The sequence below is a fragment of the Kogia breviceps genome, chromosome 1, assembly GCF_026419965.1.
Source record: "Kogia breviceps isolate mKogBre1 chromosome 1, mKogBre1 haplotype 1, whole genome shotgun sequence".
Classification (NCBI taxonomy): Eukaryota; Metazoa; Chordata; class Mammalia; order Artiodactyla; family Physeteridae; genus Kogia; species Kogia breviceps.
In genome coordinates, this window is record NC_081310.1 from 121818181 (window position 1) to 121840204 (window position 22024).

Sequence of the window (22024 nt, forward strand, 5' to 3'; positions counted from 1 at the left end):
ATTTTGAGTATATATGTGTGTTCTGGAGGTAACATTCTCTTTGCTTCTTTGGTACTTTGTATATGTCTGTAACAGTGTACTTATTCTATTTTATTATAATTCATCAGCTGTTTCTGTAACTATTTCCCTATGACCTATGAACTCCTTGAAGGCAAGGACCAAGCCTTATGTATCTTCTTATCTCCAAATTCATTGAAAGCCATATAAAGAGGAGAAGTTGTTCTGGCAAAAGAGTAGCCATGAGCAAGGGCAAGGGTAAGAAAGTATGGAATATGTTTGGAAAGAACAAGCATTCCAGTTTGGGTGAAAAAAAGACATGATTAAAGGAGTTGTAGGGGGACTTCTCTGGTGGCGCAGTGGTTAAGAATCCGCCTGCCAATTCAGGGGACATGAGTTCAAGCCCTGGTCTGGGAAGATCCTACATGCCGCAGAGCAACTAAGCCCGTGTGCCACGACTACTGAACCTGCACTCTAGGGCCCATAAGCCACGACTACTGAGCCTGTGTGCCACAACTGCTGAAGCCTGCATGCCTAGAGCCCGTGCTCTGCAACAAGAGAAGCCACCATTATGAGAAACCTGCACACCACAATGAAGAGTAGCCCCCACTTGCTGCAACTAGCGATAGCCCACGCACAGCAACGAAGACCCAACGCAGCCAAAAAAATAAATTAAATAAAATAAATAATTTTTTAAAAAATGCAGTAAAAAGGAATTGTTTTTTTTTTTTTACAAAAAGGAGTAGAAGGAAATAATGATGGATAGGCATTTTAGGTTTTGATCATTTAATGCCATGAATACCAAGAAAAAGGTTTTATTTTTAATATATTTACTAAACCGTGAAGAGAAACCATGCAATATTTTTGAGCAGGTCAAGTTACATTACCTAAGCTATGCTTTAGGATTATGGAATTAGTGATTCAAAGCTGGGGAGGCTCTAGAATCCACAAAAGTTATGATCTAGTTGGCAAAACAGTGAATTCCAGATATGGGACCGTTGAGCTAGAGAAATCTAGGGATGAGTGATTCTAATCTTGGGTATTCTGGGGACTGGGAATTCTGAAGTATAGTTAGAAAATGTTTGCTTGACCACTTGTGAAAAACTGCCTCCAGTTCATATAACTGAACTGAATTAGAATGGGAAGAGGGGACAATAAAAGGATTATATATGATATAATAATGTCAGAAATGGCCAGCCATTAGTACTCCTCTTCATCATGGTGTCTCAATCTTGTTGCACTTCCTTCGCTCTGGTGATCTAAATAGTGTGGGAATGTAGGAAATAGGTTAGCAGTAAACAGTTAAAAGTAGTTTCATTATCTGTATGATGGGAAATTCTTATCCCATACCTAAACTTGCCACAGTGTGACTAATTTTTGAAGAGTTTTAAAGATTTTCTTGCTATCTTAGCATAGCTGAAGTGATTCTATTGTTTAGGTCTCTTTGTTAGCTAGACTACTGCCTACTCTTGTGTCCATTGATTTATTGTCCAAAAAATTCATTTGCTGTCAAACTTGATGAACTTGCTGTACTTTATTGTCTCCAAGTGTATATTTAAAGTGGAAGACTGAATGCTAGTCATGATAATTGGAGAGTTTGGGGATTACTTGAACTTATTTTCTGATTATTTTACAATATTTTACTGTATTTGAATCCTCAGGACAATAGAAGTTTGGTCAGATTGATCCTGCTACAGTACTGTTGTCATTTTCAGTTCTGCATACATTCTGCTCCTCCCGCCCCGCATCCTGTTATAACATGTAATTGCAGTGAGACTGCTGAGAATTTTTTGGACAAAAGGAAAAATTTGATATCAAGTGTTGATAATGATGATAAATGGTATACTTAGTAGCCGAGTTTTCTCATGAGCTAGAAACTGATTTTACATCTACTCTGAATCATAGATTCTTTTTTGTGAGCGTAAATTGATGTGGAATTACTTGATGAGAGAAAAACCAGCATGATGACCCACTTGTGGGCTTGTTACAAATAAATATTTTAAAGGAAGAGATATATTTTGAAGGAAAAATGAGATTCGTTCAAAAACTGATGGATTGACAAACGAAGTATTACATTTTTGTTTTGGAATGAGTATTCTGACACAGTGCACAATTGAAAGTAAAATGAAGGTTTATAAATTATCTGCTTGATTTAATAAATGCAAGCCTGTATTAATTGAGTTCTTAATGTGTGCCAGGCATTTGGGATGTGTCGGTTAGTAAAACAGACAATGAATTCTTGCCCTTGAGAAGTTAACATTCTTGGAATGGGGGTGGGGAAGAGGATAGATCAGAACAATTGTAACAGTATATAAATAAGTCATATAGTATTTTAGAAGGTGATGAGTAATATGAAAAATAAAAGTGGGGCAGAGTAAAGGAGATTAAATTGGGAATACTGGAATGGGGGCTGAGGATTAGAATTAAATAGAGTAATTAGGGTATGTCTTCTTTAGAAATTGAGATGTAAGCACATGAAGGAAGTGAAAGAGCCAAGGAAATATGGAGGGAAGAGCAATCTAGGCAGAGGGAAGGCTTTACAGCAAAAACATGGCTGATGTTTTTGAAAAACATAAAAGAGTCCAATAAAGCCAGAGGAAATGAGTCAGAAGCAAGAGTAGTAGGACATGAGGTCAGAAACACAAAGGTGGAGTGGGGAGGCAAGATTATGTAGGGCCTTGTGGCCATATACTTTGAGAGAAATGGGGGAATTTGAGCAGAGAAGTAATATGCTCTGATTTAACTTCTTTCAGGATCACTTAACACAATCCATCAATTTTTAAATATCTTCATAAAAATATAATTGCTTAAATAACTATGTATTTGTATTCTGAGATATATTATCTGTTTTATATCTCCTAATTGATTGTAACAGCCTCAGTTGCAGGAACTCATTTTCTTCTTTATTTACAACTTCCTGCAGCTTTCTGAATCTAGTATTCTACACAGTGTTTCATAAATGTAGTTGACAAATGTGACTCAGACTAATAAGAATCCATGCAAGTACAAATATCTCCCAAACTGGCAATAGACTCTTAACTTGGAGAGGGGAAAGTTTATTCTTTATATCTATTAATATTTTTGAGCTTTCTTAGAGGAAGGACGATTTAAGTCCTTGTTGAGCCAGTATGCTGATAATTGCAATTAAATCCACCACTTAGCACAGCGAAATTACCAAAAACAAAGGAATTCAGGGTTAGGTGACCAGCAGCAACACACATCAGCTAATGAAATATAATCAACAGTTAAAGAATGAAATTTGGAATTTTAAAGAAGAGATAAATATCAAATGATCTCATCAAGTTGAATAAGAAAAAAATACCACTCTGGAAAAGATAAACTACATTCTTAGTTCTGATATACTTTTACATATGTATTTGCATCTCTTCTATCAGATCTAATTGTCAAAGTATAACCCTTATATAACTTGTTTCTCCATAAGGACTTTACAAATATGGAAGGTGACTGGGGACTGGAATAATTTTAATTCCTTCCCCACCCCAGCTTTATTGAGGTATAATTGACAAATAAAATTATAATACATTTAAAGTGTTCAATATGATAGTTTGATAAATATATACATTACAAAATGTTCCCACCATCGAGTTAGTTAACACATCCATCACCTCACATATTTACCTGTTTTTTTTTTTTTTTATTTTTGGATGAGAACACTTAACACTTAAGTTCAGCTCTCTTAGCAAATTTCAGTTATACAATACAGTATTTTCAACTCTACTCACCATTTTATACATTAGATCCTCAGATCTTACTCATCTTATAGCTGAAAGTTTGCTCTCTTTTACCAGCCTCTGTCTCTCCCATAGCCCCAGCCCCTGATTCATTGTACTATTTTAATGTTTGACCTTTTTTTTTTTTTTTAAGATTCCACTTATAAGTGATATAATGCAGGATCTGTCTTTCTCTGTCTGGCTTAATTCACTTTGTATAATGCCCTCTAGTTTCATCCATGTTGTCATAAAAGGCATAATTTCCTTCTTTCTAAATGCTGAATAATATTCTGTTGTATACATATTTTCTTTATCCATTAATTTCTTAATGGTTATGTTGTTTCCATACTTTGGCTACTGTGAGTAGTGCTGAAATGAACGTGGCTATACAGATATTTCTTTGAGATACTGTTTTTGTTTCCTTTGGATATAATCCAGGGATTGCTGGACCATGTAGTACTTCTATTTCTAATTTTTTGAGGACATTCTGTAATGTTTTCCATAAGGACTGCACCAGTTTATATCCTTACCGGTAGTGTACAAGGGTTCCTTTCATCCATATCCTTGCCAGCATTTATCTCTTATCTTTTTGATTATAGCCATTCTAACAGGTGTTAGGTGCCAACTCACTGTGGTTTTGATTGGCATTTCCCTAATGATTACTGATGATAAGCACCTTTTCATATGCTGTTAGCCATTTGTATGTCTTCTTTGGGAAAATGTCTATTCAGGTCCTTTGCCTATTTTTAAACTGCGTTATTTGTTTTTTGAGTTTTATAAGTTCCTTGTATATTTTGGATATTAATGCCTTATTGGATGTTTGGTTTGCAAATATTTTCTCATATTCCATAGGTTACCTTTTCATTTTGTTGATGGTTTCTTCTGCAGTGCAAAAGCTTTGTAGTTTGATGTAGTCACACTTGTTTATTTTTGCATTTGTTGCCTTCACTTTTGGTTTCAAATCCAAAATATCATTGCTAAGACCAGTGTCAAGAAGCATTTCCTCTTTGTTTTCCTCTAGGACTTTTATGACTTCAAGTCTTATGTTTAAATCTTTAAACCATTTTGAGTTTATTTTTGTGTATGGTGTGAGATAGGGGTCCAGTTTCATTCTTTTGCATGTGGATATACAGTTTTCCCATCACCATTTACTGAAATGATTATGCTTCCCCAATTCTTGACTCCTTTGTTGAAAATTAATTGACCATATATGCATGGGTTTATTTCTGGGCTGGATATTTTGTTGCATTGATCTATGTGTCTGTTTTTAATGTCAGTACCATACTACTTTGATTACCATAGCTTTGTAATATAGTTTGAAATCAAGAAGTGTGTTACCTCCAGCTTTGTTCTTCTTTCTTAGTAATGCTTTAGCTGTTTTTTTTTTTTTTTTTGTGTGTGTGTGTGTGGTTTCATATGATTTTTAGGATTGTTTTTTCTATTTCTGTGAAGAATGCAATTGGAGTTTGTATAGGGATTGCATTGAATTTGTAGATCATTTAGGGTAGTGTGGACATTCAGCAATATTAATCCTTTGAATCCATGAATATGAAATATCTTTCCATTTATTTGTGTCTTCAATTTCTTTCATCAATGTCTTATAGTTTTCAGTTTACAGATCTTTTACATCCTTGGTTAAATTTATTCCTCAGTATTTATTCTTTTTGATGCTGTTGTTAATGAGATTATTTGCTTCATTTTTCTTTCTAATACTTCATTGTTAGTGTATAGAAATACAACTGATTTTTGTATATAGATTTTGTATTCTGCAACTTAACTAAATTTGTTTATTAATTGTAACAATTTTTAAAATTTGTTTATTTGTTTTGTTTTTTGGGTTTTTTTGGTCTGTGTGTGTGGAGTCTTGGGTTTTCTATATATAGTTTCTTGTCGCCTGCAAATAGAAGCAGTTATACTTCTTCATTTCCAATTTGGATTCCTTTTCTTTTTTTTTTTTTTTTTGGTCTGATTGCTGTGTCTAGGATATCTAATACTGTGCTAAATAAAAGTGGCAAGAATGGACATCCTTGTCTTGTTCCTGACCTCAGAGGAAAAACTCAGTTTTTCATAATTGGGTATGAATGTTAGCTGTGAGCTTGTTATATACAGCCTTTATTATGTTGAAGTGTATTCCTTCTGTACCCAGTTTCTTGAGAGTTTTTATCATGAAAAGATGATGTACTTTGTTATATGCTTTTTCCTCATCTATTGAGATATGATATTCTTTGCTTTGTTAAAGCAGTATATCACGTTGATTGATTTGTGGATGTTGAACCATCCTATATCCCAGGAATAAATTCCATTTGATCATGGTATGATCCTTTTATTTGTTGGGTAATTTTTGATTACTGATTCAATCTCCTTACTAGTAATTGATCTATTCAGATTTTCTATTCTTCATGATTCAGCCTTGAATCATGTTTCAGGTTCTTGTTTCTAGGAATTTTCCTTTTCTTCTAGATTATCTACTTTTTGGCATATAATTGTTCATAGTAGTCTCTTACGATCCTTAGTATTTCTGTCTTATCAGTTGTGTTTTCTCTTTCATTTCTGATTTTATTTATTTGAATCATCTCTACTTTTTTCTTAGTTATCTTAGCTAAAGTTTTGTCAATTTTGTTTATCTTTTCAAAAAGACCCAGCTCATCATTTCATTGATCTTTTCTGTTGTTTTTCTGGTCTCTTATTTATTTCTGCTCCAGTCTGTTATTTTTACCTTCTACTAACTGTGGGCTTATTTTGTTCCTCCTTTTCCAGTCCCTTGAGGTGTAAAGTTAGGTTGTTTATTTGTGATATTTCTTTTTTCTTCATTTTGGTACTTATCACTATAAACTTCCCTCTTAGAACAGCTTTTTATTGCATCCCAAAAGTTTTGGTATGTTGTGTTTCCATTTTCATTTGTCCCAACGTATGTTTTTGATTTCCCTTTTGATTTTTTCTTTGACCCTAATAGTTGTTCAGGAGCATGTTGTTTAGTCTCCATATATTTGTGAATTTTCCAGTTTTCTTCTTTTAATTGATTTTTAGTTTCATGCTATTGTGGTTGGAAAAGGTGCTTTATATGATTTTAGTCTTCTTTTAAAACTTAAGACTTGTTTTGTGCCTTAACACATGATATTTTCTGGAGAATGTTCCATGTGCACTTAAGAAGAATGTGTATTCTGTTGCTGCTGAAGGGAATGCTCTGTGTATATCTGTTAGAGCCATCTGGTGTAAGGTATAGTTTAAGTCTGATGTTTCCTTATTGATTTTCTTTCTGGATGATCTATCCATTATTGAAAGTGGGGTCTTGAAGCCCCCTACTATTATTGTATTGCTATCTATTTCTCTGTTCAGATCTGTTAATATTTGTTTTACATATTTAGGTGCTCCAATGTTGGTACATAAGTATTTACAGTTGCTGTATCCTCCCAATGAATTGACCCCTTTATCATTATATAATGACCTCTTTGTCTCTTATTACAGTTTTTGGCTTCAAGTCTATTTTGTCTGATGTAAGCAGAGCTACCTCTACTTTCTGCTGATTTCCACTTGTATAGAATATCTTTTTCCATCCCTTTACTTTGTGGGTCTGTAAAGCTGAAAGGGGTCTCATAGGCAGCAAATAATTTAGTCCTGTTTTTTAAAATCCATTCAGCCACTTTATGACTTTTGATTAGAAAATTTATTCCATTTACATTTAAAGTATTTATTGATAGGTTGGACTTATTATTATTGTCATTTTATTGTTTTCTGATGTTTTGTAGTTCTGTTGCTCCTTTCTTCTCCTCTTGCTCTTTTCCTTTGTGATTTGATGATTTTCTGTAGTGGTATGTTCTTACTCTTTTCTATTTATCTTTGTGTATCAACTGTAGAGTTTTGCTTTGTAGTTACCTTGAGACTCGCATAAAAAAATCTTACAGTTTTAACAGTCTCTTTTGAGCTGATAAAACAAATTTTGAATGCATACAAAAGCTCTACAATTTTACATTCACTTTCTCACATTTTATGTTTTTAATGTCACAATTTATATCTTTTAATATTGTGTCTCCATTAATAAATTACTATAGATACAGTACTTTTGTCTTTTAACATTTATACTACAGTTATAAGTGATTAACTACCACCATTACAATATTAGAGTATTCTGAATGCAACTATGTATCAACCTTTATCAGTGAGTTTTGTACTTTCATATGTTTTCCTGTTAACTAATTAGCATCCTTTCATTTCAGCTTGAAAGAACTTCCTTTAGCATTTCTTGTAAAGCTGGTCTAGTGGTGATGAACACTTTCAGTTTTTGTTTGTCTAGAAAACTCTTTATTTTTCCTTCAATTCTGAAGGACAGCTTTGCCAGGTAAAATATTCTTGGTTGGCAGTTTTTTCTTTCAGCACCCAGAATATATCATTCCACAGTCTGGCCTACAAGGTTTTTGCTGAAATATTCACTCAATCTTATGAGAATTCCTTTGTAGCAAGTTGCTTTTCTCTTGCTGCTTTTAAGGTTCTCTCTTTGTCTTTAACTTCTGCCAATTTAATTACTGTGAGTTTCAGTGTGGGTCTCTTGAGATTCACCTTCTTTAGTAATTTCTTGGATTTTTGGATCTGGATGTCTGTTTCTTTCCCCAGGCTAGGATAGTTTTCAGCCATTATTTCTTTAAATAAGCTTTCTTCCCCTTTATCTCTTTTTCTTCTGGAACCCTTATAATGTGTATATTGGTCCACTTGATGGTGTCCCATAAGTTCCTTAAGCTGATTTCACTCTTCTCACTCTTTTTTTTTTGTTTTGCTCCCATGATTGCATTAATTCCACTGCCCTGTCTTCAAGTTCACTGATCCTTTCTTTCAGTTGATCTGTCTTCTGTTGAAACCTTCTATTGAAATTTTCAGTTCAGTTATTATATTCATTAGCTCTATGATTTCTGTTTTTTACTTTTTAATATTTTATATGACTTTGTTGGAATTCTCACTTTGCTCATGCATTGCTTTCCTGACCTTGATGGGCATCTTTATGTGTTATTTTGAACTATCAGGTAAATTACTTGTCTCTGTTTCGTTAAATTCAGTTTCTGGAGATTTATTTATTTATTAAACATATTCCCCTGTTTCTTCATTTTCCTTGACTTTCTGTCTTGGTCTCTGAATGTTAGATAAAACAGGTACCTCCCCAGTCTTGAGAGACTGGTCTGGTATAAGAGATGAACCTTGTCAATCAACCTGGCCTGGGCTCCTAGTTACCTGTCAAACCTTTGTGATTGTCCAAGCCTCTGCCTTTGTTTTTAGTGGCTCACAGAAGTTAAGGGTGTGCCAAGATCCATCAGTGTCCCAAAGGGGAGGATTGCAGTCAGTCAGCACCAAGATGCAGGTTGATTACAAGCCAGAACCTCAGGCAGCAGCTGAGAAAGTATGCAATTAAATTCCTTTCAGGGAGAAACTGAAGATGGGCATTTTTGCCTGTCCCCTCTGCACTGAGCCTGGATGTATACCTGCTGGGGTAGTGGGATGTTCCTGTGCCCATTTAAAAGCTGCTTATTTTCTTTGCTTGTAAATGCAAGCCCTTTTGGCTTCCAGAACTGGGTGTTCTGAGAGCCCATCCCTCAGGCAGGAGCCTTAAAAATTGGGGCACTAGATGTGTGGTCCAAACCCTCTGCTCCTCAGGGAGGATCCGGGAGTTGGGGGTTTCTTCCCAATTGTATGGTGATGTGCCAGGAGTGGGATTTTTTTTTTTTTTTTTTTGCGGTATGCGGGCCTCTCACTGTTGTGGCCTCTCCCGTTGTGGAGCATAGGCTCCGGACACGCAGGCTCAGCGGCCATGGCTCACAGGCCCAGCCGCTCCATGGCATGTGGGATCTTCCCGGACCGGCACACGAACCCACGTCCCCTGCATCGGCAGGCGGACTCTCAACCACTGTGCCACCAGGGAAGCCCCAGGAGTGGGATTTATGGCAAGAGTTTCTCAGTCTTTCCCACCCATTTTGATGTAGGTATTTTCTCATTCATCTGTTGTAAAGGAATCATTCAGCTAGTTTGGGGATTTCTCTCATAGGGAATTGCTCCACGTGTAGCTGTTTGTTCAGTGGATCCATGGGACGATGGAAGTTCAGGAGCATCCTATGTTGCCATCTCGGTCCTTCCCTCTATATCTGTTAATTCCTTTCTTATGATAAAATAGCAAGTATTAAGTGTCATCATTAAATATTGTCAAAGTCAATATTAACTTAATTTTTAAATTGAGAGTAACCGATTTTTAAAATTCTGAAATATTTAACTCCTTAATGTTATTCTCAGCGGCAAAATTTAGAAGTATTTTCAAAGAATTCCCATATTTCAACTATATACAGTCCAAAGCCTTTGATGATGTAAGTATTTTGTTTAATTATTTACTTATCTGCCTTTTCTTACTAGATTGTATGCTCTCTAAGGGCAGAGACTAGATCACATTGATCGTTTTGTCTTCGGTGCTACACTGAGTTACTGGTACATTATTGGAGCTCAAAAAATGTTTGTTAAATGAATGCATGTAATTTTCATAGGTGGGTTGTTTATATTTATTAGATTTATAACAATTTTTCTGGAAGCTAAAGAAATTATTTTCTTCCAGGTCTATCTAGCATATTACTTTGACCAAACAAGATGATAAATTATTAATAGTTTTATTTTTTGAGGGTGATGGATCTAGAGCCAGTTTATAATTTTAATAAGTTTAGAGGTAAAGATGTTTGAACTATTATTCCATAGTCTTTTTAAGGCATATTTTCTAACAAATTGAGAATTGAAAATTTCTGTATATTCTATGGTTGATTAAATTTTATTTTTTAGCTTCTTTATACAGATAGGAATTTTGTGATTTGTGCTCCAACTGGTTCGGGGAAAACTGTATTGTTTGAGCTAGCTATAACAAGATTGTTAATGGAAGTACCATTGCCATGGTCGAACATTAAAATTGTTTACAGTAAGTATTTATATATTGAAAGAGTGATAATTATATAATAATGATAAACCATTGAGGTAAAAGTAAGAAATAAGTTCTAATTCAAGACATAAGAATTATTATTTGGTTTTCCATAATTTTAAAATAAAGACATGTCACATTTGGTCTTATCTGTTAACATTAAATTCAAAACACATTTCCCAGATTTATAAGTAAAAATAGTATTAGAATTGAGAATTTGGCCTTTACATGTTTATTTTTAAAAGGACAGGGAAGATGAACAAATAGAATCAAGCATTTTGTAATTTGAGAAATTTCCATAGGAACCTCTATTCTCTTTTTTTAGGTATATATTAAAATTTTTTTCTTCAAAGTAATTTATACACATGGTTAAAAAAATCAGTGATCACAAAGAGTGATAATTTCCACCTTACCTTTCTTCATTCTTAGTTACAATTTCCTGAGCAATCACTTCTTTTTCTATTTTTAGTTCTGTTTGATGATTACTTTTATAGTTCTAAATAATATGTTTATATTGTTAACTTTTAATTCATAAATACTAGGCAACACCTTGATGTGTGCTAACTTTATTAACTATTTGTGAAAATAATTTTTAAATTGCACTGATATTTAAAATAAATATCTTACATTGTTGCAGTGGCACCAATAAAAGCCCTGTGTAGTCAGCGTTTTGATGATTGGAAAGAAAAATTTGGACCAATAGGATTGAACTGTAAAGAACTCACTGGAGATACAGTAATGGATGACCTATTTGAGATTCAGCAAGCCCATATTATTATGACAACTCCAGTAGGTGTTGCGTATACTTTATAATTTCCTTGGTTTATCAGCAAATATCTCTTTCTCTTTACCGTGGAAAAAAGTTAAAAGAAAATACAAAGTAGAAGACTATATTTGCAATGTGAAGCAAACAAACAATACGTACTAGTATTCAGGGTACATACGGAATACTAACAAGTCAATTAAGCAAAAGACAACCAAATGGAGTAAATAGGCAAAAGATATGAATAGGCGGTTTGTTATTGTGGATGATTTGTAATCATACTTAATGCTTGTATTCTTTATCCAAATATTACGTATTGTGGCAGGAGGACCTTAGTAGAGCTTAGAAAGGGTAATTAGACTATACTTTTGAATATTTTTGATTAAACTTAAAAACTAAATGGGGGTTCAATTTTTAAAACACATGATTATCAAAATTCTTTAAAATTTTAAAAATCTTTAAGTATCTTTTGGGATACTTTTAAGACATCAACTAAAATATTGCCCATCATTCGTAACAAGTCATGTTAAAAATTTTATCAACATCTTAATAATACTTATTATAAATCCTTATCATGTTAAACCACTTGCATTTTTTCTCTAGGAAAAATGGGATAGCATGACTAGAAAATGGAGAGACAACTCTTTGGTCCAACTGGTTCGATTGTTTCTCATTGATGAGGTAGTGAACACGTTATTCACTTTCAGAGATAAACATGAAGAGATGATTTGAATGGATATAAAGAAACAAGACATTTTCAACCAAACTCTATGTTTGCTTTATCCCTTCAAGTGGAAAATGCTTATTTTCTTAAGGAAGAGTGTTCAATATTGTTTTACATTTTAATTGACTAGATAGATTTTTATTTTTATAGCTAATGAGTCTTATTTTTTTTCTCAGATACACGTTGTAAAAGATGAAAATCGTGGACCAACTCTTGAAGTTGTAGTCAGCAGAATGAAAACTGTGCAGTTTTTATCTCATGCTGTAGAAAATACCAGCAGTATTATTCCAATGAGATTTGTAGCTGTATCTGCAACAATTCCAAATGCTGAGGATGTAAGTTAGAATTTTAGTCTATCAGATTTTTTTTTATGACTTAGTGAAATATTTAATCTTAATGAAAAGTGAGGTTGTTTTTTTTTTCTGTAAATCACCTAACCAATTTAATAGGAAAGTTATATCATGGAAAGTTATGGTTAGATCTCATAGGTATGACAGCATTAAGGCCATAAAATTTGGTTGATTGGGTTTAATAAAATATGTTTGGTGCAAGTCTATTGTTTAATAGTATCTAAAAGTCATACTTTCATGGGTTTTAGACACTTCACAATATGAGGTGTTATGTTACCTCCAATTCTATGTGCCTGGAATTGTGGTAAGCACTAATGATAGATGCAAAAGTGAAAACATATAGACCCTGCTCTTGAAGAGGATGTCATGGTTAATAGGGTACATGAACATGTAAAGAAATAATTGTACAATATTATACTTTCTATAACAAACACATGTCCTAATTTTCTTCTTCAGTTTTTTGGCAAACTTGAAAAGTAGTACAATTTCACTCTGCTTTCTTACTCCTATTTACTTCTTAGCCTACTGTAATATGACTTTTCCCCCAGCTAATTCTTAGAAATTGTTTCCACAAAAGCTGCTGTACAGTATTCTCTAATCCAATGTAGAATTTTTTTTTTTTTTTTTTTTTGTGGTACGCGGGCCTCTCACTGTTGTGGCCTCTCCCGTTGTGGAGCGCAGGCTCCGGACGCACAGGCTCAGCGGCCATGGCTCACGGGCCCAGACGCTCCGCGGCATGTGGGATCTTCCCGGACCGGGGCATGAACCCGTGTCCCCTGCATCGGCAGGCGGACTCTCAACCACTGCGCCACCAGGGAAGCCCTCCAATGTAGAATTTTGCCTTTATCTTTAGTTTAGCATAGTTAATCCTTTTTGTTCTTAAAATGACAACTTGTTTTGTTTATATTCAAGAATAATAGAGAAAATTTTAAAGTATGTGTAAATAAAAAAGAAACAGCATTTGTCCTTCTAGATGTATTGATGGAATCATAATATACATACACTTTTATGATTTGCATGTTACCTACAAATGTTTCCATGTTATTAAATACTCTTCTTTAATACAATTTTTTTGTGGTTTTATTGTAATTTATTTAATACCTTAATGGTGGAAGATTGTTTCCATTTTTTGCTATTGTAAATAGTGCTGAAATTATATCTAAGAAAACATCACAAATATTTCCTTAGGATGGTCTGCTAAAGTAGAATAACTGAGTCAAAGGGTATATAGAACTCTAAGGACACAGTGCTTTCAATAAATGTTATATTCATTTATACCTCTAACATCAGCCATTTCTCTGTATTCTAATGCTGGATAGTATAGTAATGAAATTATTATTGTTATTATTACTTTTAAAAAGTTCTCAAATTTGTTATTTGAAATGGTACCTTATTTTGAAATTTTGTACTGCTTTGATTACTACCTAAGTAAATATTTTTAATATATTTGTCAACTATTTTAAGTTCTATTTTTGCAACCTGCAAGGTCATAGACTTAACCCTTTTTTCACATTGGGATACTATACTTATTGATTTGTAAGCAGTTACAAAATATCAATTCTCTGTAATTCTTGAAACTCTCTTCCCCTTTGTGATAATCACTACTTCTGTGAATGTTATCTCTCTGTCTCTTTCAACAAGTCTTCTACCTCAGTTTTCCCCTGAGTTAGGCCTTCATCCTTTGCCTTCTGCTCTGCTCAAACTGTAAATTCTTGTTCTCATCCCTACCCATGAGAGCCTTGAAAATGTTTTAATATTTCCTTCCTGTGCCATTAAAAACTCATTGATTTATCTTCCTGTCAAAGAAACAATCAGTTTCATAGCAGGGCAGGAAGCCTGATTACTAACCAGGCTATGTGAAGTTAAGGATTGCTCTCCACAACTCCAGAAATTAACTAAGGACTCTAGCATTGAGTCTGAAATGTGCTTTTGGCACTGCCATCTCTCAGTGTTTATTTGTTCTTTGTTTAAAAAAGTTGTCAGCCTTTGCCAATCTAAGCCAATCATTACTTTGCTACTCTTCAGCTAATATTTAGGATAACACAAAAGAAGTGTCAGCCATATCTGGGCACTGTTCTGAAAAATAGCAAAGAAGTCACAGTGCTAGTGAGAAATTTGACTTCTCTGTTGAAATTAATTTTACTTTAGACTCTTAGGAGAAAAATAAAACAAAATAATAATAATTAACTGGAGGTTTACCATGTTAAAAGTGGGTATAATCTTGAAACACTGTTATTGAAAATATTTACCAATATATCAATAGAACAGTGTCAGTAGAATATGTAATGTTGAAAAAGACTACTTGACTATTTTAAAACTTGACTTTAAAGTGAACTATAATTGGGCTTTTTAGCCATAAAACTTTACTAGAAAAAAATTTAATGTGTATGTTTTTGTCATTTAAAGATTGCAGAATGGCTTTCAGATGGTGAAAGATCTGCTGTATGTCTGAAAATGGATGAGAGACATAGACCAGTGAAACTTGAGAAAGTGGTCCTTGGATTTCCCTGCAGTAATAACCAAACTGAATTTAAGTTTGATTTAACCCTCAACTACAAAATTGCCAGTGTTATACAAACGTACTCTGATCAGAAACCCACGCTTGTGGTATGGTTTGTTGGTTGCTTATTTTTTAGTGTAATGTTCAGTTTTTAATATGATTAATACAAAAATTATTCATTCATTTTTAGTTTTGTGCAACAAGGAGAGGTGTGCAACAGGCTGCTTCTGTTCTTGTGAAAGATGCGAAATTTATTATGACTGTGGAACAGAAACAGAGGTATATTTTAAAATTTTTTCTTGGAGGTAGAAAGACTTTTAGGGATAAGATGAGAAAACTGGGTTGACCTTTTCAAGTTACTTGACCTCTCTAAGCCTCAGTTTCCTCATCTGTAAAATAAGGATAAAAGTAAGTTGGAAGATTAAGTAAGACAATGAATCTTGATGCAACTATGATCCTGTCTTCTTTATTTCATAGCCAGATTTGAAAGATTATTCATATTGCTGTCTTCAATTTTTTACTCACTTTCAATCCAGTATCTGTTGTAATCTTTTACTAAAGCTGATCTTGTTAATTGATCTCTCAGGAGCTTCTAACACATTTGACCACTCTCACCTAATTTAAAAATTCCAGACTCTGTGTTTCCATGATCATTTCTACTATGTTTCTTGCTATTTTGCTTTCTACTCATTCTCAGTCCCTTTTCACTTTATAATACCTGATTCTTAAATGTTAACATTCTAGGGGTTCTATCCAAGGTTCATTCTTTCTAATGCCACACTCCTAGGTATTTGAGTCTCATTATCACATGGGTTCAAAGAATATATGTATACACATATTTATATATGTCTGTGAATTTAGAAATTTACAGCTCCAACACAGACCTCCATTCTGAGCTCCAGGTCTACCGTCCAGCTTCCTGACATCTCCGATTGTATATCTGTGGGCATGTCAAACTCAGTCCAAAAGAGAACCTTGGTTCTTTCTCTCAAATCAGTTCCTCCTCCAGTGTTCCGCATCCTGATTATTTATCATCTCCCTAGTTGCTCATGCAGAAACCTGTCATTGACATCTCCTTCACCTTCTTCCCCATAGGCAATCAATTACCAAGTCCTGTCTATTCTTACTTATAAATATATCTCAAATATATAATTTTATCTTCATCAGCACTGCCACCTCCCCCATTCAAGTAATTATTAACCTCTTGCCTTTTATCTGATGACAACAAACACACTCTTATCCCACTTTAATCTGTTATATTCATAGCAGAGTGATTGTTTAAAATTACAAATCTAAACGTCATTTTTCTCCCTAAAACACTTCGATAGTTTCTTGTTGTCATTAGGCTAAAATCCTAAATACTTAATATCGCCTGCAGTACCCTGTATAATGTGTTCGGTGAATACACCAAACTGTTATCCTACACAGAGCTTTCCTGAATCATATTTTCCTTGCCCAGAATTGTTTTTTACCTCTTATTCATCCTTCAAGTCTCACCTTTAGTATCAGTTTCTTAAGAAGTTTTCCATGATTCTTAGTGTCCCTTTATTTGCTTTTACAGGCACCCTATATTTTTATTTCATAAAACTTACTGTAATTATAATAAATATGCTTTTGTTTAATTGTTATTTAATATCTGTTCTATTCCTTAGATTGTAAACATCTTGAGGAAAGAAGGACTCATGTCATCTTATTTACCCCTCAATCTTAGCAAGACTCAGCAGAGTGCCAGCACATGCTTACTACTAATATTAGCTTATTATTAATAACAACTTTTGGAAATAAATAAATAAGTTTAGTGGTAGACCTCAAACCAAAATTGGATTAGATCATTACATGTGGATACAAGCAGCTACTGATTTTTCTGACTAATTTTCTATGGCAGGGGATGTACTTTTCTTCACTTTGGATCAGATCAGCTTTCCAATTACAGTCTACCCTATGGCTACACCTCTGGTTACTTTTCAACCAAAGATGTGTACCAAACCTAGAGGATACCACTTTAGCTTTCTGACATTTCACTTTCTATCCACTAAAAGGGTGTATCTCTAGTCATTTAGTGCATTAAAGAATTACCTATGCAGCCACCTATCCATGCTGTATAAACTATTTTCATAATTTTACTTCTGCTTTAAGGATTTAACTTGATCTCCTTAGTTACTGCCATAAGATAAAAACTCTATGGTGCAGCTTTTGTTACAAACATCAGCAAAGTATGATTAAACAATAAGATACAGTAGAGAGCCAGAGAAAGAGAAACTGAAATAGAGCTTATAGCCAAAAAAGTACATGAGGTCTAAGAGGTAGACAGAAAGGGAAAATGTGAAATTAATGCTATCAAAATAACAATAACATAGATTTCTTTCTAGCTACCTCTTTGTTTTATACTCTAGAGACTATTTATCATATATCACAGTCAGTCTGTTACTCAGGAATAGATTGAGTAGATTCTCATTTGTATGTTCAGCTTTTACTTCATTCCCTGAGAAAAGCATTAGTGAAAAGGAGTGGAATACCATTTTGAGTTGCTATAGACTAGGGGAGGAGACCGCTGCTTATGTCAATTTCCCTTTAACCAGTCACATTCTAGCAGCTCCCACAAGATTTCTTTTTGCCCATAAACCCCAGATTCTGTTACTAAGATTTCTAAACTTGTCTAACATGCCCAACTTTTTGTGTACTCTGGTCTCTTTAGCTTTCTTTTCTTTCTTTCTTTTTTTTTTTTTTTTTTTTTTGGTACGCGGGCCTCTCCCGTTGTGGAGCACAGGCTCCGGACACGCAGGCTCAGCGGCCATGGCTCGCGGGTCTAGCTGCTCCACGGCATGTGGGATCTTCCCAGACCGGGGCACGAACCTATGTCCCCTGCATTGGCAGGCGGACTCTCAACCACTGCACCACCAGAGAAGCCCCTCTTTAGCTTTTTTAAAAATAATTTTTCTGTTGTATCATGCATTTAACTTTAAAAATATTTCTATATTTTGAAAAATTTTAGTTAACTTCAGGAAGTTAATTGGTAATATTCTCATAGTGAAAATGTTTCCTGAGCCTTTGGGGGTATTTCTCTCTCTTTTTTTTTTTGGTGATTTTATTTATAATTATTTATTTCTTTATTTTCCCCAGTGTTGTTGAGATATAATTGACATATAGCACTCTATAAGTTTAGGGTGTACAGAGTAAAGATTTGACTTACATATAGCATGAAATGATTACCACAATAAGTTTAGTGCATATTCATCATCCATACATATAGATACAAAATTAAAGAAATAGAAATGTTTTTCACTTGTGATGAGAACTGTTAGGCTTTACTCTCTTAACAACTTTTATATGTAACATGCAGTAGTGTTAATTATATTTATCATGGTGTACATTATATCCCTAGTACCTATTTATTTTATAACTGGAAGTTTGTGCCTTTTGATTCCTTCATCCAGTTGCCCCTCCCCATCCCCCAAACTCTCACCTCTGTTAACCACAAATCTGATCTCTTTTTCCATGAATTTGTTCGTTTTTGAAGTATAATTGACCTTCAACACTGTGTTAGTTCCTATTACACAACACAGTGATTTAGTATTTCCATACATTTCAAAATGATCACCATGATAAGTCTAGTTACAGTCTGTCACTATGCAAGGTATTACATAATTATTGACTATATTCCCACACTCTATATTTTGTACCCATGACTCATTTATTTCATAACTGGAAGTTTGTTCCTTTTAATCTCCCTCACCCATTTCTTTCCTCCACCCACCTCTCTCCCCTCTGGCAACCACCTGTTTGTTTTCTGTATCTATGACGCTGTTTTTATTTTATGTTTGTTCATTTGTTTTGTTTTTTAGATTCCACACGAGTGAAATCATATGATATTTGTCTTTCTCTGTCTGACTTATTTCACTTTAGCATAATACCCTGTAGGTTCATCCATGTTGTCACAAATGGCAAGATTTCATTCTTTTTTATGGCTGAGTAATATTTTATATACACACACACACACACACAAGTACCACATCTTCTTTATCCATTCATCTATTGTTGGACACTTAGGTTGCTTTCATATCATGGCTATTGTAAATAATGCTGCAATGAACATAGGAGTGTATATGTCTTTTTGAATTGGTGGTTTTGTTTTTGTTGGATAAATACCTAGGAGTGAAATTGCTGGATCATATGGTAGTTCTATTTTAAAATTTTTGTGGAATCTCCATACTGTTTTCCATAGTGGCTGCATTGATTTACATTCCCACCAATAGTGCATGAGGATTCCTTTTTCTCCACATCCTCACCAACACTTATTTGTTGTCTTTTTGATAATAGCCATTCTGACAGGTGTGAGGTTATATCTCATTGTGGTTTTGATTTCCATTTCCCTGATGATTAGTGATGTTGAGCACCTTTTCTTGTTCTGCTGTCCATTTGGTTGTAATCTTTGAAAAAAATGTCTATTCAGATCCTCTGCCCTTTTAAAAATTGGATTATTTAGGTTTTTTTTTCTTAGTTGTAAAATTAAGGACTTCTCAGTATGAAAGTTAGATATTCTCTACTTCTTAAAGATGGTTTTCAAAAAATGATGTTGTGAAAATATTTTGATATCTGTAATCTTCAAAATAATTAACTAATACACTAAGAGTTTTGATGTTAATGGGAATAACTCAATAATTTTGTGTTTTTTAAAATAGGTTACATAAGTGTGCATATTCCATAAGAGATTCAAAACTCAGAGGTAGGTTTAGAGATAATTTTTGAATAGTATTTTCAGCTATAGATAAAAAGAGCCAAATACTGATGAAATATCAACAGTACATAACAGATGATATATTTCTTTTATAGATTTCTTAATACATGGCGTTGCTTATCATCATGCTGGTATGGAGCTGTCAGATAGAAAAGTAGTTGAAGGAGCTTTTACTGTTGGAGATCTACCAGTTCTTTGTAAGTAAAATGTATTCTTGTGAATATTATAAGATCTTTTGGAAAAAGGAAAAGATCGGGTATTCTGACTTATTTCTGCTTTTCTTCCAAGAATCTAAAATTATATAACTATCCATACATATACGTGTTATAGTAAACTCTGGCAATTTTAGTTCTTTATCATCTTACTGAACATAGTGCAATTTGAAAAGTAAGAATTAGTAGCTTTTTCGTTTTAAGATATATTATTTTACATTGTAATGTTATTTTCTTTTTCCTTTTTATTCTAAATTTCCTATGTATGAGTTTTATTACATTTATAAGAATATATCTTTTATAAGAAAATATTTACTTGAAGCAATAAAGTTATATGACTTAAAAGTAATATTTCTTGGGCTTCCCTGGTGGCGCAGTGGTTGAGAATCCGCCTGCCGATGCAGGAGACACGGGTTCGTGCCCTGGTCCGGGAAGATCCCACATGCCGCGGAGCAACTAAGCCCGTGAGCCATGGCCGCTGAGCCTGTGCGTCCGGAGCCTGTGCTCCGCAACGTCAGAGGCCACAACAGTGAGAGGCCCGCATACCGCAAAAAAAAAAAAAAAAAAGTAATATTTCTTAATTTGATGCAGTTACTACCAGTACCTTAGCCATGGGAGTAAATTTGCCTGCTCACCTAGTAGTTATAAAATCTACAATGCATTATGCTGGAGGAATGTTTGAAGAGTACAGTGAAACAGATATTCTACAGATGATTGGTAGAGCTGGTCGACCTCAAGTAAGTGACAGTGTTTCACTTTTTGTAATTTATTTTAAAGACAAGATAAAAAGCAAAAAAAAAGTGTATTTTGTGTTAAACAAAAGATTAACATTTCATGTTTAGATTAGTTTAAAACATAAATGTAACTAAGAAAATCTACTTTAATGGAGGAGTAGAAGTAAAACAAGTCTCACCAAAGGAGATATACTCCCTTCATTCCCTCTAAGTTCCCACTGGTTGATGAATGGTTGGGTTGATAAATGGTTGGGTTTATTAATGTATATGCTGTTAGAGGGTTTTTTTGGTTTTGAGTTTTGTTGTTTCTGTTTGTTTTTTATTCTGAATAGGGATGCTACTGGCATTTTCGATGGGACACTTTTTCATTGTGTAGGACTGTCATACATTGCAGAACATGTACCATCCCTGGATCCTAGCACAAAATGCCAATAGTGGTCCCAAGATATTGTGACAATTAAAAATCAGCCCATACACATTACAAAACATGGCCTAATCTGACAAATTCTTGAATAAACAAGTCATTCATATAGGTTCTAAGGGAAAACTTAGGAAGAATATCTTTTCAAAGAATATCAAAATATTATGTCATACAAATTTATAATTATTATAGGATAAATTAGATTATATGTAAATTGCACCAAATCTTACAGCTTTTAACTAGTTACCTAAGTTTGTGTTGATTTTACTACTGCCAAAATTATGTTACATTGAAACCAAAGTGGTACTTTTACATCTATACTCTTGGAAGGTTTTTAAGTCAAATTTTCAGTTAACATTCAAATTCAGAAGCATTTTTAAGGCCTTTATGACCTGTTGTTTAAGACAGGGAACTGTTTAATATAAAATGAAAATCTTGAGTTATTGAAGAAGACTGGTATCAACATGTGCTTTTCTTTACTAAATTTCTCTGTTTTATTTTATTTTTTTTTCTTCCAGTTTGACACTACAGCTACTGCAGTTATTATGACTAGGTTAAGTACAAAAGAGAAGTATATTCAGATGCTAGCTTGTAGTGACACTGTAGAAAGCAGGTAACATGGAAAATATTCCTAAAAGATGTTAATATGTTAATGTTAATATAGGCTACATTTTTCCTTTTAATGTATTAGGGGATTTTCTAAGGCCATTTTCTTGAAACTTTTCAATAATCTAATTATAAAGTTTGTGTACTTTTAAGAAATTTAATAGTTAAAAAAGAGACAGTGTAATATCTTTGTTCAGCAATGCTTCTTAGCATGCAGTTGCATGTAACCTTGTTATAAAAGGCCAAATTATTAATGGGAGGAATGTAATTTTCACATCTTTTTACATCTTTAAAATTTGTATAATAGTAGGAGACAGGCA

At 33.8% G+C, this 22024-nt stretch overlaps 1 protein-coding gene across 11 annotated transcripts in view; it reads left to right on the forward strand.

Annotated features, from left to right (window-relative positions):
* Nucleotides 1–22024, forward strand: part of HFM1 (helicase for meiosis 1) — a 129409-nt gene that overhangs the window by 21101 nt on the left and 86284 nt on the right. For 9 of the 11 annotated variants that reach the window (XR_010842344.1, XR_010842345.1, XM_067042903.1 and 6 more), the window contains 11 exons: nucleotides 9996–10066; nucleotides 10527–10659; nucleotides 11297–11448; nucleotides 12026–12103; nucleotides 12323–12481; nucleotides 14903–15103; nucleotides 15187–15275; nucleotides 19676–19719; nucleotides 19827–19928; nucleotides 20535–20680; nucleotides 21617–21711. Coding sequence is in view for 9 of the 11 variants with exons in the window: in XM_067042903.1 (XP_066899004.1) it covers nucleotides 9996–10066; nucleotides 10527–10659; nucleotides 11297–11448; nucleotides 12026–12103; nucleotides 12323–12481; nucleotides 14903–15103; nucleotides 15187–15275; nucleotides 19676–19719; nucleotides 19827–19928; nucleotides 20535–20680; nucleotides 21617–21711 (1270 nt within the window). In the remaining 2 variants the exon portion in view is untranslated. The remainder of the gene's footprint in view (nucleotides 1–9995; nucleotides 10067–10526; nucleotides 10660–11296; nucleotides 11449–12025; nucleotides 12104–12322; nucleotides 12482–14902; nucleotides 15104–15186; nucleotides 15276–19675; nucleotides 19720–19826; nucleotides 19929–20534; nucleotides 20681–21616; nucleotides 21712–22024) is intronic. The other 2 variants (XM_067042883.1, XM_067042888.1) reach the window with 2 other exon arrangements.